The 18,148-nt window shown below is 42.8% G+C and overlaps 2 protein-coding genes across 2 annotated transcripts; both read left to right on the forward strand.

The window, feature by feature from the left end:
- The first annotated feature begins 1,465 nt into the window (after positions 1-1,465).
- Positions 1,466-3,882, forward strand: LOC122542146 (ferritin, heavy subunit-like). The gene is made up of 4 exons (XM_043679562.1): positions 1,466-1,614; positions 2,296-2,442; positions 3,213-3,338; positions 3,598-3,882. Exons 1-4 carry the CDS (start codon positions 1,513-1,515, stop codon positions 3,751-3,753), a joined length of 531 nt encoding a protein of 176 aa, XP_043535497.1. The 5' UTR covers positions 1,466-1,512; the 3' UTR covers positions 3,754-3,882.
- Positions 3,883-8,867: 4,985 nt separating this feature from the next.
- On the forward strand, positions 8,868-10,797 carry LOC122542150 (ferritin heavy chain, oocyte isoform-like). Its single transcript, XM_043679567.1, has 4 exons — positions 8,868-9,004; positions 9,908-10,048; positions 10,215-10,340; positions 10,609-10,797. The coding sequence occupies exons 1-4, from the start codon at positions 8,903-8,905 to the stop codon at positions 10,762-10,764; spliced, it is 525 nt and encodes a 174-aa protein (XP_043535502.1). The 5' UTR covers positions 8,868-8,902; the 3' UTR covers positions 10,765-10,797.
- Positions 10,798-18,148: the final 7,351 nt, after the last annotated feature.

The raw sequence follows: 18,148 nt of genomic DNA on the forward strand, positions 1-18,148 counted from the left end.
GGTCTGTACTGCGCTGTAATGATCGAAGTTCCCTAGGGAAGTTCAGGTGGTCAATCAAAAACTCTTAGAAGGATGTGTTCTGGAGGGCAATAGATTCCATTATATGGACTAGAAGCTTATAACATTGGATATCCAAAGAAAATTGACAAACACACGCTGAACACCAAAGTCAACACAGAAACTAATGCAAATATCACAGGCATCCCATCTAAGTTGGAGCTAATCCCTTGGAACACCTGATCGTGGACTGAAACACTTGTGTTTAAAAATCAGCTATCAACACGTGATCTCAGAGAAACAGTAATGTGAAATAAAGGAAGCAGAGGTAGAGATGAAGAGAATTCATCATAAACAATGAGTCATTATAATCGGAAATGCAGAGCCTGGAAGGATGTTGGAAGTATATTCAATAATTCCAGAGGGAATTAGATTGTAGACATTTAATGAAATATGAGAAAGATAAGGGAGCTGGGATTCATTGGAAAGATCCGAAAGGGTAGCAACTGTCACAATGAGCTACATTGCCACACTTTATGCCCACAAATCAATGATAAGCCAAAGAATTTGAGAACAATTGTGTCTTAATATTTCAATCTGGTTCAAATATTCCTCAGCCACATTGAAAGTCGACCAGAAAAGGACTCATCGATCAAACAACACTGTCGGGCAGGAAAAGGCCAGCTGCTCCATAAGAAGACCATAAGAAATAGGAGTGGAAGTAAAGCCATTCGGCCCATCGAGTCCACTCCTATTTCAATCATGGCTGATGGGCATTTCAACGCCACTTACCCGCACTCTCCCCGTATTCCTTAATTCCTTAGATCTCCCGTCAACCTTCTAAACTCTAACGAATACAATCCCAGGATCCTCAGCTGTTCATCGTATGTTAGGCCTACCATTGCAGGGACCATCCTTGTGAATGCTCCGTCGAGCCTGTCCCCAAACTCACTGTAGCCAATGGGGGATTGAGTCTGTGGGTGACATAACATTAAGTAACATTCACTCCCTTTCATTCTCACATTTCCATGTCTCTGTCCAGTGGCTGGTTTGCAAATCCCCTTAAGGCAACTTGATTTGCTAAGGTTGTTGCATTAGCTTCACAGCTTCTCACAAGTAAAAAAAACTTGACCAGCAAAGCATCTTCAGTAAAAGTAGTAACTTGTTATTAAGAATAAACTAGAGTGTTGAACAACGAGACATTTCAATATTGGAAGAAGGTCATGGAACCCAAAAACAGTGACATCAATGAGATGAATTTCCCAAACCTCTCTGTATTTTAAGACTCTGATTGGCTCTAGGTCTCAACTCCTCCTCCACATCCTCCTCTCCTTTGTTCATTGGTGTTTGGATTGATAGGGGATATCTGGTTGGCTGTCAGGGATTGTCAGTCATTGTTGGTGATGTCATTCCCCGGTTGGGCGCGGGATGTCCCAGGAGGATAAATTCAAGAGCTTGTGGGAGAAAGGCTTAGTTTTAGAGCTGTTTGGGTGATAGTGAGTAGGAATAGTGAAGATGGCCTCCCAAGTGTGTCAGAACTACCACAAGGATTGTGAGGATGCTGTTAACAAGCAGATCAACCTGGAGCTCTATTCCTCCTATGTTTACCTCTCCATGGTGAGCCTTGTATTTGTGTGACTATGTTCTTAAAAGTGTGACTTTTCTGCAGTTGAATGCAATATCTTATGTTTCTTTACTTTTGGGGTCTGTGGGAAATACTCAAGCAATGAACCCCTCTCTGGTGTGTGAGGGGTGATTTGTGGAGTGAATGAATGGCTCCTATGTTTCAACTCCTCTAACTAGTGGCTGAGAAAGCACAGTAGCTCCTCATGAAGGCTGTATTGGTGGCAACGTCCCCACCACTGGGTCTCATCTCGGGTTCAAGTGTCCTCTGCTTCAGAGGTATTAGTAATATCTGTGTATAGATTCATTACAGGAAACTGAGCAGTTTCATGCTGATTAACAAGTACTCATACCTATTTATGTTAAGGGAAATAAGCTCTTAATGGGATGACTACAACTAATTTTCTTTTTTTGGTTGGGTGAAGTTCTAAGATTCCCTTAATTTGTTTGTTTGTTTGTTTGTTTGTATCATTCAGAATGTTGACAGTCTGACCTTCTCTACCTGCAGTAGAAGGCACTTGTCCAGCAGCTTAATTAGGCATTATTTAATGTGGAACTTTTTAAAGACTGAGGAAAATAGTCAATGTTAAGACTGCCTAAATTTAATTTTCAGTTAATTTTGGAGGAAATGAGTTCAAAATAGTTATAACCCTAGTTGACTATTCTTTCTTGCAGTCCTCTTACTTTGACCGGGATGATGTTGCCCTGCGTCACTTTGCTGAGTTCTTCAAGGAGCAGTCCCAGGAGGAACGGGAACACGCTGAAAAACTGATGGAATTCCAGAATAAACGTGGAGGCCGAGTTCTCCTGCAGGATATCAAGGTTGGGTTTAATTACACCTCTAACCATCTTCACTGGAACTTGATGTAGACAGGGGGCTGGAAGAACATAGCAAGCCAGGCAGCATCAGGAGGTGGAGAAGTTGATGTTTTGGGTGTCCCTCTTCAGGACTGGGGGTGGGTGTAGGGGAGCTACAGATAAATGGGGTGGTGATAGGTGAAGACAGGTAGAGGGTATGACCTGGTTGGTCAATGGAGGAATGAATCTGCTTGAAGGAAGTTATTTGAAACTAGAGAATGGGGGCAGTATGGTGGCTCACACTGCTGCCTCACAGCACCAGGGCCCCAGGTTTGACTCTAGCCTCTGACAACTGTCTGGGGAGTTTGCACATTCTCCCCACGTCTGTGGGTTTCCTCCCACCGTGCAAAGATGTGCAGGTCAGATGAAATGGTCATGCTAAATTTCCCATAGTACTAGGTGCATTAGTCAGAGGGGAAATGGGTCTGGGTGGATTACTCTTCGGAGGGTCAGTGTGGACTGGTTGGGCCGAAGGGCCTGTTTCTACACTAAGTAATCTAATCAATGCGTCCTCTGGGCTGTAGGCTGCCCAGGTGGAAGATGAGGTGCTATTCTTCCAACTTGCAGTTTTGATTATAGCAATGGAGGACACTAAGAATCTTCATGTGAGAAGGGGAGTTGTTTCTAACTCTAACTTGTGGCACTATGTTTGAAACTATTGAACCAATTGGTTCAATGCTGTAACTACTATGACATGTTAGTTCATGAAGCATCTGCCTCTTCCCTTGCTCCAGAAGCCAGAGCAGGATGAGTGGGGCAATGGTCTGGAGGCGATGCAGAGCGCTCTGCAGATGGAGAAGGATGTGAACCAGAGTCTGCTGGATCTGCACAAACTCTCCTCTGGCCACACAGACCCTCATGTGAGTTCCTCCTGCTAATGTTAATGTAGGCTTTTGGACAAGACTTGTTCATGAGCCTCCAGGTCTCTTAGCTTACTGCTAAATGTTGGGACACTGTGGTTTTGGGGGTGAAGGGAAAGGTCTTGTAATGGAACTCATCCATTGTTTCTCAAACTGACTACATTCTTTTTGGCAAAAGGGGAAATTCAAACTCTTAAAGTTGACTTCTGGTTTTCTTGTTCTGTATCTAACTAGTTTCCTCCTTGCCTTTCCCTTCCAGCTGTGTGACTTCCTGGAGAGGCACTACTTGGATGAGCAAGTGAAGATGATCAAGAAGCTGGGAGATCACATCACCAACCTGAAGAGACTGGGAGCCTCTGAGAATGGCCTGGGAGAGTACCTGTTTGACAGGCTCACCCTGGGGGAGAGTGACTGAACTGACTGCAGGGGCTGAGACTTTGGTTGGGCTATGCTGTAGAGATGAATGGCTTGACGTCTAGTGGTGACCTGGGATATATTGTGAAACTATGTACAGTGAATAAATGTTCACTACCTGTAGTCTAAACACTTGTTTTTGTTTTTTGTTTTTTTTATTTGAAAGTGAAATCTGGAAGTGTTGCCCTCTACAAGCTGGGAAGACCTACTGCTCCAGCTAACCTTCCAATATTGATCAATACATTCATTTCTAAGCATTACTGGGAGATCCTGTCTGGACTGTTGCAACCTGAATACTTGACTATTTCCTGTTGCTCTAATGATTAACTTCAGGTATATGTTTAAAATGCAATGCACCAACTTAAAGCTGTGACCACTAATATCTCAGCTAAGTGTAGCATATAAACTTGCTGATTGCAATGCAACAGCCCATTAGCTAACAGAATATTTTTCAAGGTTATAGTGCCATGCAATAAGATAAAGGACCAATCTTATTTATTCCATATTTCCACCAAACCTAGTCTTTGACTAAATTAAGAATGATCATCCATTGACAGTTGGAGAATTCTACTGACTGTAGTATCACTAGGGTGGCTCCTTCTTCTGTGGAAGGTCAGCCTGTTAACCGGTAGCCCAGTACCTACATCAGATATTAAAACTTAACCTAATCATACAAAATGTAGATTTTTTTTCTTTTTGGGTGGTCTTTCAGGATTTAGAGGCAGAGTCCCCCTATGCTGCTGGGAAAGCGTTAACTTCAAATGTGGGACGCTTCCCACTTCACAGCTGCATTTTCTTACTTCCAAAGTAACAGTATGCTTTCCTGAATAATCCCTTTACTTGGTCTGTGGGTGTAATTCTGGCTGTGCACTGTTCCCTAACCCCTCCTGCCAATTCCCTGATCTGCTGCAATCATTTACTGGGCAGGTGTCCTTTTTTTAATCCATGGTTATTCCTGACCAGATATTCTCTAGTTATAATCCCAGGGGAGAAGGGATAAACCAACTTCTGGGTCGGTCACAAAACCATTATCCCTTGACACCTTTACTGGCACAAATACCTTGCTTGTCAAAGGAGACAAATTAATCCGGCTCTAAAACTAAAAGGTAAATTTCTTAGCTACTGAGTACAATGGTAAGTATCTTCAAGATAAGGAGAAGAATTCGCTCATACAGCCGACTGAATCTACTCCCATTCAAACATGTTTCTCAACCTCATTCTCTCGCCTTTTCCTTGCAGTCCTTGATTTCCCCTTAATGAAAAACCTCTCCATCTCTGTTTGAAACACACTCCATGACCTGGTTTCCACAGCCCTCTCTAGGAATGCATTCTTCCCATTAACCACCCTCTGGGGGAAGAAATTCCTTTGAAGGTTTATGCATCATTCTTCTGTGAAGAGTATGTGAAACATTGGTCACTGTGTTAGAGTGTAACCGTGAAGCAGTTTATTTCAAGAGACCTAGCTTTGTGCATTTGTTGAAAGACCTGTGTGTGGTTTTCTTATCAATGGTGATTTGAGCTTTCACTGCAGTGAGATTCCATCTCCTCTTATCTGCAGCATTGAGAGAGGGAAGAGAAGGGAGGTGGGAGTTCTAAAACCTGTTCTTGGGTTATGATCTTTACAGCCCACTAACGCAAGGCACTAAAATATATATATTTTAACCCTTTTCATAACTTCTTGGAAAGTTAAAACAGTGAGGCATGATCCTCAGGAGTTGGCTTTCTGTTGAGGGATATTCAGCCTCTCATTACGTCTGTAGCCAAAGAGGATCACTGTCTAGCTTGTTTTGAACTGAATCTTTCCCTTTGAGGTGTGGCTGTTTGAGGTTTTCTGAGCAGCTTTTTCTGGTATGACATTCCATGCTTCCTCCCAGGGCTTTGCCAGTCACTGAATCTAAATCTAGTCATCTGTTGGCTGTATGTCCTCTTTTCAGAAGCACATTCTCATGAGAAGTTCAATCTGTCTGTAAGTAGACAGGGATTTTGATCCATTGTCATGACAGAGAAGCAATTTAGATATTCCCTTTGCAGACCTGTTCCATCAACTTATAAACCTCCTCTCTTTCCCTTCCCCCACCACCCTCCCCTCCTCAAACCAGCAGCTCCTCCATTAAACAATCTGTTTATGTTTGGGTGCAACATCCATTTCAAACCTGTTGTATCTTGGTACCTGGATACCAACCACCTGTGTTTATTGTCACCAATTCTCCCTTTGATGCCAGTTAAAGGGATTGTTTCAAAAGCTGAACGACAAAAAGTCTCTCCTTACCTTAAGTGTTTTATTACATAACTCCTCTTCATTGGCAGTCCTTCAGGGTTGAGAATAACTTGCTTTCTTCTGGCAATGTGGGTTCTACGATGGTTGAACAGACCAATCCTGGAGGTGCAGACTGTGTCCCACGTGGGGTCAGGTGGTGTCTGGGGAGGCCAGGGTGTGGAGGAGGAGGGGTAAGACCCTCTGGATACTGCCTGCTCTTTCTGCTGCTGGCACTTGGTCTTCTCTCAGTGTGGTTGGTTACTTCATGGATGTTGTTTCTCCAGTTTGGGCATTTTGAGGGCAAGTGATTCCCTTGTGTCAGTGGGCATTTTGCATTTCTTCAGACAGGCTTTTATAGTGTCCTTTCCTCTGCCCTCCTCGCAGTCACTTACCCTTGTATTCCACTCAGAGTCATAGGTCTGTTTCTGTGCTGTGCACCTCTTTCAGTCCAACTCGTCCATTCTGACCAGATATCCTAAATTAATCTAGCCCCATTAGACAGCAATTGGCTGCTATCCCTCTAAACCCTTCCTGTTCATGTACCCATCCAGATACTTTTAAATGCTGTAATTGTACCAGCCTCCACCACTTCCTCCGGCAGCTCAGTCCACACACGCACCACCCTCTGTATGAAAATGTTGTCCCTTAAGTCCCTTTTCTACCTTTCCCCTCTCACCCTCAGCCCCACGTGGGGTCAGGATCCTCTACTTCTGGATTCCCTCAACCCAAGGAAAAGACCATGTCTATTACCTTCACCATGCCCCTCATGATTTTATAAATCTCTGTAAAGTCACCCCCTCAACCTCTGACGTTCCAGGGACAACCGCCCCAGTCTATGAGAGTCAACCACATTACTGTGGCTCTGGAGTTACGCGTAGGCCAGACCAGGTGAGGATGGTGGACTTCTTTCCAGTAGGATATAGGTGAGCTGATGGATTTTTACCGACATTCGATAATGGTTGCTTGGTCATCAGTAGATTTGTAATACCAGGTCCTTTTATTTTATCGAATTCAAATTGCATCATCTGCTGTGTTGGGATTTGAACCGACTTGCTCCAATTGCCAAATAGCCAATGCTTCATCCAGTGGCTGTGCTATACTTCAAAGTGGGTAGAGCTTCATGTTCACTCATAGATTAACCTTTTCGTGTATGTTACCTTATACAACAATAGACGATGGGAATCTTCCATTTCCAAATCCTGCTGGATCCTTATTGGTGTCCTTCACACCGTGAATGGATTTAAAGTTTAAATGATGACCGTTCTAATTAGTTCATTTTAACTATAAAGGATTCTAAAAGGTTGGGGGAACCAGATTGAACAGTGGGTTTGGAGATACATCAAAAAGGAAACAAGTGCAGGTACAGTTACAACATTTAAAAGACGTTTGGACAGGAGCATGGATAGGATAGGTTTAGAGAGATATGGGCTAAACGCAGGCAGATGGAACTAAATTAGTTTGGGAAACTTAGTTGGCATGGACAAGTTAGACTGAAGGGTTTGTTGCCATGCTGTATGACTCTAGGGCTCAAATGGCAGGGCCATCGGGAAAGGATCTGGAGATGGGACAAATTGGGCAGCTCTTTTTTAAAAAAAGCTGTAACAGGGAAGGTGTGCCAAATACCCTCATTGTGTGACAATGAGTAAATGAAAAACTGTCTCCAATTTTGGTCTCCTTGCTTGAGAAAGGATGTAGCGGCATAGAAGGGATACACTAGGTTAATTCCAGAATTGAGAAGGTTGCTTTATGAGGAGCGATTAATAGATTAGGACCATACTCATTGAAATTTGGAAGAATTAGGGGGGATCTTAGAGACATAAATAACATTATGAAGGGAATAGATAAGATAAAAACAGGGAGGTTGTTTCCACTGGAGTGTGAAACTAGAATTAGGGGGCATTGCCTCAAAATAAGAGGGAGCAGATTTAGGACCGAGTTCAGGAGGAACTTCTTCACCCAAAGGGTTGTGGTTCTGTGGAATTCCCTGCCCAGGGAAGCAGTTGATGCTATCTCGTTGAATGTTTTTCAGGTAAACTTTTGAACATTAATGGAATTAAGGATTATGGAGAGAGGGCAGGTACGTGGAGCAGAGTCCAGGAAAAGATCAGCCATGGTCTTATTGACTGGTGGAGCAGGCTCAAAGGGTCAGCCCGCCTACTCCTGCTCCTAGTTCTTAGGTTTTTTTGGATGAGCTGAAGAGTTTGAGAAAATCTGAATCGACAACAATCAGATTCAAATATTACTCGGCCAATTTGAAAGTCGGCCAGAAATGGACTCATTGAACAAACAACACAGATGGTCAGGAACAGAGCAGCTGCTCCATCGAGTCTGTCCCCAACCCCACTGCAGCCAATGGGGGACGAGTCTGTGGGTGACATTGGGTACAGTCACGTTCACTCCCTCTCAGCCTCACATTTCCATTTTTCTGTCCAATGGCTGGTTAGAAATCACCTCAAGGCAAGTCAGTTTGTTTAAGGTATTGTATCAGCTTCACAGCCCCTCATTCGGATTATCCATCTCAGCAAAACATGAGAAATTATCATTAAATTCAAAGTTGTGGTTCCAGACTGTTATCTGGTGACTCATCTTCAGATTTGCAAAAGGGCATGGAATTGAAAAGCAGTGACATCAATTAGACAAATTTCCCAATCCTCTTTGTATTCCAAATCTCTGGCTCTGGGTCTAAGCTCCTCATTTACATCCACCTCTCCTTTGTTCAGTGGTGTCTGGATTAATGGAGGATTTCTGATTGGCTATTAGGGATTGTCAATCATCATTGGTGCTGCCTCTCTCTGGGTGGGTGCACAGTGACCCAGGAAGATAAGTGGAGAGCTTATGGGGGAGAGGCTCAGTTCTAGAGTTGTCTGGGTGATAGTGAGTAGGAATAGTGAAGATGGTCTCCCAAGTGTGTCAGAACTACCACAAGGACTGTGAGGATGCTGTTAACAAGCAGATCAACCTGGAGCTCCACTCCTCCTATGTTTACCTCTCTATGGTGAGGCTTGATGCTCCTTGGTGCTGTGTTCTGAAATATTGGGATTTCAGTGGATTGGATGTAAATTGTATTTCTTTTGATCCTGGGGATGATGTGTAGGGACAGGTCTTTGTGTAGTGAGTGTTTATGGAGTGAAATACAGGGTGATATTGAATAGACTGCATTTAGCTGCAGCTTCCCTTTATTGAGGCTTCATGTGCAAACCACTTCACTGTTATCTGCATTCTCAACAGACTACTACCACCCTGGCCAAGTACTTGTTGGGCATCAAAGCATGCTCATTAGGGTGCTGAAGTGAAATGTTGGCAGATTCCTGCTAGCTTATTTAGCTGCTCTGTCTCTCTACAGAGACATTCAGTTCTGATGAATGTTGGTTTTTAAAAAATGGGAAGAATGTAGCTTCTACTATATTGGGTTAGCCAAAAGTGCTTTGTATCCTACAAATCGCTTTCTTAGTGTAGTTACTAGGCATTTGTGCCTGAAGTTCAGAAGCACCAAGTTATGCACAACATGGTCTTCCTGCTAATAAAGAACAAAGAAAACAGGCCCTTCAGCCCTCGAAGCTGAATGCTCAGATCCATTCAATAAGACCTGAAGTGTAATTAGTAACCAGGAGAATGGTTAGCTGTCCCTATATTTGAAATTGTCAATCCATCTGAATGGACAGATTGGTGTTCCCCTCCTAAATGATGGGTTGGAGGAGCTGTTGCTGTGTGGATATCCTGGGGATTATGGTAATTTCAGGTTAAGAGCTTGATTTGTAACCAAATGAGGGGTCAATGATAATTCATACTTGTGACCAATAATGAAGTGTCTTTGTATCTGGAAGAAATCTCTCTTTGGGGAAGAAAATCTTTCATGACACAGCTTTGTCATTTCAATTCTCGCCTTCTCTTCCCCCAGTCCACTTACTTTGACCGGGATGATGTTGCCCTGCGTCACTTTGCTGAGTTCTTCAAGGAGCAGGCCCATGAGGAACACGCTGAGAAACTGATGGCATTCCAGAATAAACGTGGAGGCAGAGTCCTCCTGCAGGATGTCAAGGTTGGGTTTACTGGAATGAGTGGCCTCTGGCCTGGGGTCCCTTCATAATTTAATTTATTTTAAAATGAGTTTAATGTAGCAATCTCATTCTTGTCACGACTTTGTTTCTTTTGTAAATATCTAGTGTAAATATCTAGTCGTCGTCCCCCCCTCCCCCCACCCCCAGAAGCCAGAGCAGGATGAGTGGGGCAATGGTCTGGAGGCAATGCAGAGAGCTCTGCAGATGGAGAAGGATGTGAACCAGAGTCTGCTGGATCTGCACAAACTCTCCTCTGGCCACACGGACCCTCATGTGAGTTTCTCATGTTGAAGCACTTCATGTGCTCAGTTCAGTTGGAATGGTTGCTCTGAGCTTAATCAAAAGGTGTCTATTTCTGAATAGCCTTGTTCATGTCTCAATTCTATGGGCCTCTGTGGTAAACATTAACCCCATGATCTGGGATCTGATACTGTTTTATCTTTCCAATAGATCAAATTGAAATTGCATCTGTCTCTTCCTCCTGGACTGGAGGATGGTCAGTTTTGTTGGCTTTTTTAAAAAATAAAATCCTTCTTTCCAGCTGTGTGACTTCCTGGAGAGGCACTACTTGGATGAGCAAGTGAAGATGATCAAGAAGCTGGGAGATCACATCACCAACCTGAAGAGACTGGGAGCCCCTGAGAATGGCCTGGGAGAGTACCTGTTTGACAGGCTCACCCTGGGGGAGAGTGACTGAACTGACTGCAGGGACTGAGCTGTTTGATGTGTAAAATGGAGAAAAGATCTCTTGGAATATCTGAGACCTGGGCACTACTGTGACTATGCATAAACTGTAAATAAACTGCTCCATATAGGACTAAGTATGGCCTCATTTTGGATTCCTTCCCCATAACACAAGGATTGAAATGGTACAGCAACTTTGAGGCATAGTTTAGTGCACTGGGAGTTCTCTCCTTGATCTTAACATTCAACGTTAACGTCAATCTCATCCCTTGACGTGAACAGTAGTTGTCACTAACTGGCATGTCATGTAATACTGACCTTGGCTTTACAAACTGCTTTGTGTGGTTTTATGGGAGCACAGCAAAACAAACAGGGAATCTCATGGAAAAGACTGCCAAGCCTGGAGTAAACAGGTTGGCTCAGTGGGGTCACAATAGTCAAAAAAGCTGACTAATGCTTACTCTGTGGGCGTTTGGTGAACCTCAGGCTTGTTCCCAGGTAGTTCAGTACAAGGTTCTCTTTCCTTCTCCAGCCACACTGGCAACTCTCTCTGCTAGAAAGACGTACCCTGTTACAATTAAAATGCTGTTCTTTAATTTTTGAAGGTGAACTATTTTGTGGCTTGTTCTTGGTGTATCTGCCCTTTTATGGTACAAGTGGTCAGGTTCAGATCTGTGAACCCAGGCCTCTCTCTTGAGAGGTCAGAGCATTACTGTGCCAGGAATGCCCTTGGAAAGCTAACTGCTGGGAACGAAATGTTGTTTGTTGGCCCCTTCTCTGGTTTGTTCCGAGCCCCAGACCAGGAATAAGCTTCTACTGGCCTCATGAAAGAAAATTTAACTCTGCTTAGAAATAATCTTATTGTTTGGATAAGATGTTTGTCAAATCTTCTGATTTGAGCTCCATTCACATCTTGGAGTGATATGATTCCCTGCCCCTTAGCTGACCAGGAATAAGCTTCTACTGGCCTCATGAAAGAAAATTTAACTCTGCTTAGAAATAATCTTATCCAAGCAATAAGATGTTTGTCAAATCTTCTGATTCGAGCTCCATTCACATCTTGGAGTGATATGATTCCCTGTTGAGTTGTATTCTCTGGTCATGTCCCTACACAAAGTGGATTCTTCCTTTAAATCTGAAGGAAATAATGATTTCACCTTACCTTGCCCTAAATACATTCTGAAACTAGTTTTTAAACAAGACGGTAGCTGCAACTGTCTCCCATTGACACAGTTCAAGAGTGGATGATGTTTAACAAAAATGAGAATCCATCTTTCCATGTTGTTCTGTATCTCTCCCTGTCCCATTCCATCCTCTAGATGCAAAGCTTTGTGCTGCAGGTGTAACTATCCAGTACCCGAGATCATTTAGGACTTTGAGAAATGTGATGCGTTTAACGTTCTGCCTTTCGTCATCTGTCCCAAACTGTTTACAAACGTTTCAGAAATGCAGATATCTTGCTTTCATAATAGGCCAAAAGCCTATGGAGGGAGAAAAATGCTGCTTACTAGTTTAAGGTTTGTAAAATCCATCACCATTTCCATGTTGCAGAGTTCTTACTGATGAATCTTGGTCAGACTTACTGTAGCCCAACAGAGATTGGACTTTGGGGAAAGCCTTTCAGATGAGGATTGGGGCATAATTCAGGGATACCACAATAGTGAGAAGACCAACTTATCATGGAAGATTGGCAGAATCTATTCACATACAGTAGAAGAGACAGATGAGAAGTCAGATCAGAGAATAAGCTACATAGCAGAAACCAAGACTCAATGCTATGAAACGAAGAAACCTTATTGGCATAAATAGTGCCTACCTAGTTTTTTTTTAAAAAAACTATCTGAAAAACAGTAGCTTGTTTAAGAATGGGATATCTACAAGAGACTTCTGTACCACTTGCCTACCTTTTCTGGAGTTAACCTGTCTATCTGACTGTATTTGCTGCTTTTCTCTCTTCCTATATCTGCCATCTATCAAACCTCCAACTCTTGTAAATTTCTCATTACATGGATCGGTTGGAGTAGCAATTAGAGACAATCTGATAAGATTTGCAAACAAAGACACTTACTGCACAACCCATCAGTAACAATGGAGACTCTCCCCAAACTCCCACATTTGCCAGGAAGAGTACCCCACTCTACAAAAGGCCATCTTTGCACCTTCACAATCTACAGACCCAGAAAATAGCACTGTCTTATTGTTCCATAAAAACACTGCTCCAGGCTAACCTAGTCCTTATGGAATATACTTTTAAAATTTAATCAAGGGGAAACTATCTCTTCAAGAAAGATCTGACTTGACTCACTACTAGATATTTACAGCAAGGTTGTACCCCAACACTATGCACTTATCTGATCCTGTGCTGTGAGGTCTCCCACACAGGTTTGGCTAAAGTCAGCTGTTAATTTTGGTGGTGTCAACTTTTCCAAGACACACATTTTTTGTCCAGAGATATTTGAAATCAAACAGCAAAGGCAGTAACTGTGCAAATTCACTCTAGTGTCAGACATCATGCAGAGGCTGGTGTGTGTATGGAATGAGCCATCAGAGGAAGTGCTGGAGGCTGGTACAATTGCAACACTTAAAAGGCATCTGGATGCGTATCTGAATAGGAAGGATCGAGAGGGATATGGGCCAAGTGCTGATAAACGAGACTAGATTAGGTTTGGATATCAGATCGGCATGGACGAATTATTTCTGTGCTGTACACCTCTATGACACTATACTAGCTATTTCCATAAGTAGCACATCATCATTAGATACAGAGCAGCAAAGGGTCAAAAGTATTTCATGAGCTAAAGCAACTTGCAATTGAAGAATCATCCAGTTTATTCCTAGATAATCCAACCAATACATTTTGGTGAGTAACAATTCCTGTCCATGCACAAGCCAACAAGTGTTACTGTACTACAGTTAGAGTTAAGGTCAGGATTATCAGATCATATACTATGGATGAAAAATACTATTTGCAATCCACAATAGTGCAACTACTTGGTCCAGGAGGCATACCATGTAAGGTTAAGGGTATAATACAAGCAACTCTGCAACACAAATAAAGAAGAAAATGTAGACACGTTTCACACTTGAATATTCACTTGTGAATGAAGGTCTTAAACATAGAGTCATAGAGATGAACAGCATGGAAACAGACCCTTCGGTCCAACCTGTCCATGCCAACCAGATATCCCAACCCAATCTAGTCCCACCTGCCAGCACCCAGCCCATGTCCCTCCAAACCCTTCCTATTCATATACCCATCCAATGCCTCTTAAATGTTGCAATTGCACCAACCTCCACCACATCCTCTGGCAGCTCATTCCATACACGTACCACCCTCTGCGTGAAAAACTTGCCCCTTAGGTGTCTTATATCTTTGCCCTCTCACCCTAAACCTATGCTCTCTAGTTCTGGACTCCCCGATCCCAGGGAAGGACTTTGTCTATTTATCTTATCCATGCCCCTCATAATTTTGTAAACCTCTATAAGGTCACCCCTCAGCCTCCGACGCTCCAGGGAAAACAGCCCCAGCCAGTTCAGCCTCTCTCTATAGCTTTCAAGTTTGTGAGACATGATTTCCCACGCACAAAGCTATGTTGACTATCCCGAATCAGTCCTTTTATGTGTTTCAAGACATCCAGCACTTCCTCCTTTGTAATCTGGACATTTTGCAAGATGTCACCATCTATTTCCCTACAGTCTATATCTTCCATATCCTTTTCCACAGTAAATACTGATGCAAAGTATTCATTTTGTATCTCCCCTATTTTCTGTGGCTCCACACAAAGGCCGCCTTTGTAGAACATTATAGAACATAGAACAATACAGCACAGTATAGACCTTTCGGCCCTCGATGTTGCACCATCTGATGCCCGTCTAACCTACACGATTTCATTTTCATCCATATGTCTATCCAATGACCATTCAAATGACCTTAAAGTTGGCGAGTCTATTACTGTTGCAGGCAGGCCATTCCACACCTCTACTACTCTCTCAGTAAAGAAACTGCCTTTAAAGCTATGTCCCCTCGTGCTAGTCATCACCATCCAAGGAAAAAGGCTCTCACTGTGCACCCTATCTAACACTCTGATGATCTTATATGTTTCAATTAAGTCACCTCTAACCCTCTTCTCTCTAACAAAAACAGTCTTTTCTCATAAGACCTTCCCTCCATACCAGACAAGCTTTTAGTAAATCTCCTCTGTACCCTTTTCAAAACTTCCACATTCCTCCTATAATGCGGTGACCAGAACTGTATGCAATACTCTAAGTGCGGTCACACCAGAGCTTTGTACAGCTGCAGCACGACCTCATGGCTCTGAAACTCAATCCCTCTACTAATAAAAGCTAACACACCGTATGCCTTCTTAACAACCCTATCAACCTGGTGGCAACTGGAAGGGATCTATGTACATGGACACTGAGATCTCTCTGTTCATCTACACTATCAAGAATCTTACCATTAACCTAATACTCTGCATTCCTCTTACTCCCTCCAAAGTCAATCACCTCACACTTTTCCACATTAAACTCCATTTGCCACCTCTCAGCCAAGCTCTGCAGCTTATTTATGCCTCTCTATAAACTGCAACAGCCTTTGCCACTATCCACAACTCCACTGACCTTAGTTTCATCCGCAAATTTACTAACCCATCCTTCTACACCCTTATCCGGGTCATTTATAAAAATGACAAACAGCAGTGGACCCAAAATAGATCTTTATGGTGGCAGGGCCCCAAAAGAGATCCTTGCGGTACATTATTCAAGTAGTAAAGGAATTGCAATTGATAGTGAACAGTCAAATTATAGTCAATTATGCCAAGTGTCTTTAAAGGGAGGCTACAACAAGTCATGGAGCAACCAGGTATGGATCTAAAGGAAATGTTAATCATTGAATAAACAGTTGCTGGACAACCTGCAGGTGAAGTCATTCAGCTTCCTAGACTTTTTATGGAACCCAAAAAAGAGAGAAACTGCTGAGATTAATAAGGTCAATTATCAGGGAATTGTTTCAGATGGAAATCTGTGACTACGTAGGATTGGCGTACATAGTATTATGGACCGGACCAGACTCCCTCCAAATATATTAAGAAGGTAGTCGAGACCCTCACTTTTTCTGATTTTAAAGATAAATGTGTTGTGCTGCTTTCCAGCTGAAATTTGATTGGTCAAACTACTCTATGTTAAGCACAACACAATTTGGTCAAATATTACAATTGAAATACCACAGAAGAATAGAATAGAATAGAATTAGCCTACCGGTAACTATTGGAATGCTTAACAAAATAACAGATACAGCAATTATTACTAATTAACTGTTCCAACATAGTAACATGCCATAAACATATCCTTGGCAAAAGGCAAATTTAGGAAACAAATTGTCTCACGTGCAGTTCTCCAATCCAGGAGGAAAGAACATCAAAAGACAATTCTGAGAGAGAAAGAACTCCAGCTTTCAGCTGTAGCAAAGAAAGATGTGGCAGCTTTTCCCAACCCTAGCTGCTTTCAACCCTGCTGAGCCTTCAACAGCAACTAACATTCCCTGGTTCTGTGGGTGGGGGCTCAACCACACCCATTCAGGCTGCTTCTATTGTTCCAACTACTTAAAAAAAACCCAAAGCCTCACAAGTTGATTATCTTCTCATTGACTGCTCAGCACCTATTCCCCAATCTCTCTCAACCCTCAATACAAGAAAGCAGGACAAAACACATCTCTTAAAGCATAATCTTAGCAGAAATGTTTTCTAATCCTATCAGCACAAATAGAGTTCAGATGACAAAAATCTGCCAAGGGATAAAAGGGCATCTAGTGGAATCAAGGTCAGCAGTCCTCAAAGCAAAGTTCTGCTCATCCTCCAAATTGGAAGAGATCACTTTTTGAATGAATAGATTTTGAAACCTCCAGATTGCCTGAATATGCCTTGGGGAGAGATGGGGTCATGGTAATTGTAATTATACATGAGAATGCATAAAGGTTTGTTATGAAAAAAGAAGCTTGTCAAAGGTTCTGAAAGATTAAATGCTGAGCATAGCGTTAAGATCATAGAATCCTTATCGTGTGGAAACAGGCCATTAGGCCCAACAAGTCCATACCAACCCTCCCAAGAGTAACCCACCCAGACCCATTCCCCTACTACTCTATATTTACCCCTTACTAATGCACCTAACCTACACATCCCTGCACACTGTGGGCAATTTAACATGGCCAATTCATCTAACCTGCACATCTTTGGGCTGTGGGAGGAAACTGGAGCACCCGGAGGAAACCCACACAGACACGGGGAGGATGTGCAAACTCCACACAGACAGTTGCCTGAGGCTGGAATCGAATCCAGGCTCCCTGGCACCGTGAGCTAGCAGTGCTAACCACTGAGCCACCGTGCCTTAAGCGCCATCCAATTTAATGATGTCATAAGGACTTGGGTGGGGAATGGTTGAGCAGCCCTGGATTGAGCAGTGGACAGACCTACCATCCTCACTGAAACAATTTCTGTCATCGTGCATTAAGATACATTTTATTTACAACTCTTCTTATTTAAAATGAGCCTCTTCTCATGAGCCCTGCCTAGTGATATTCCTCTGCAACACTTGACAAAGATTAGATCTCAATGTAAAAGGAGCATACTGTTGTATCATGGCTCACAGTCATTACCCCTTTAAAAGACACACTTAGGATCTCACCATTGTATCACACCATATGACCCAAGGGTATAAAGGTTTCGGACTCCATCTTACTGAGGATCGCCTGAAGCATGACACACTACTTGAAGCAGTTCTGTGCTGTAGCCAGCCACTCATGTGCTTCTAGATACAGTGCTTATACATAATAACTAACTGTTGGATTTTCTGTAATACCACAACTGCACTGAGCTTCTTCTGTTACAAGAGATATCATAAGTATTGCAACATTGGATAAAACACCCTACTGGGATCAAAACTCACATCAGATGATGGCTGCAAGCCTACTCCACAATAAGCAAGATTCCAGCAATCTCATACAAAATGATGTCAATGATGGTTGTCCAAAGGTTGAGTTTACCCGCCTCCAAACAATAAATACAACCAGAATTTTGATGCAAAGAGACAAGCTGCATCATCTCATCCAGGACCTAACCACCTTGACGTCAATCTATGGGATCACAGAGGTCACAGCTGCATGAGGCAAAAAACCAAATTAGGTCAAATTGAGAGAAAGTGTTTCATTGGAAATAACATTTTTTTTTTTGCTCCATTCATTCCTATTTCTCGACTTAAAAGAAAAAAATATCAGCTGCTTTCGGCTGGGTACAGGATCTATCAATCCAAAATCTCTCCATGTCCCAATCTCTGATTGGCTCTGGGCCTCAACTTCTCCCCACAGCACTGCCTGCTCTTCCCACAACTCCTTTGATCATTGGTAC

Source organism: Chiloscyllium plagiosum, chromosome 39 (genome assembly GCF_004010195.1).
Source record: "Chiloscyllium plagiosum isolate BGI_BamShark_2017 chromosome 39, ASM401019v2, whole genome shotgun sequence".
In the NCBI taxonomy this organism is placed as follows: Eukaryota; Metazoa; Chordata; class Chondrichthyes; order Orectolobiformes; family Hemiscylliidae; genus Chiloscyllium; species Chiloscyllium plagiosum.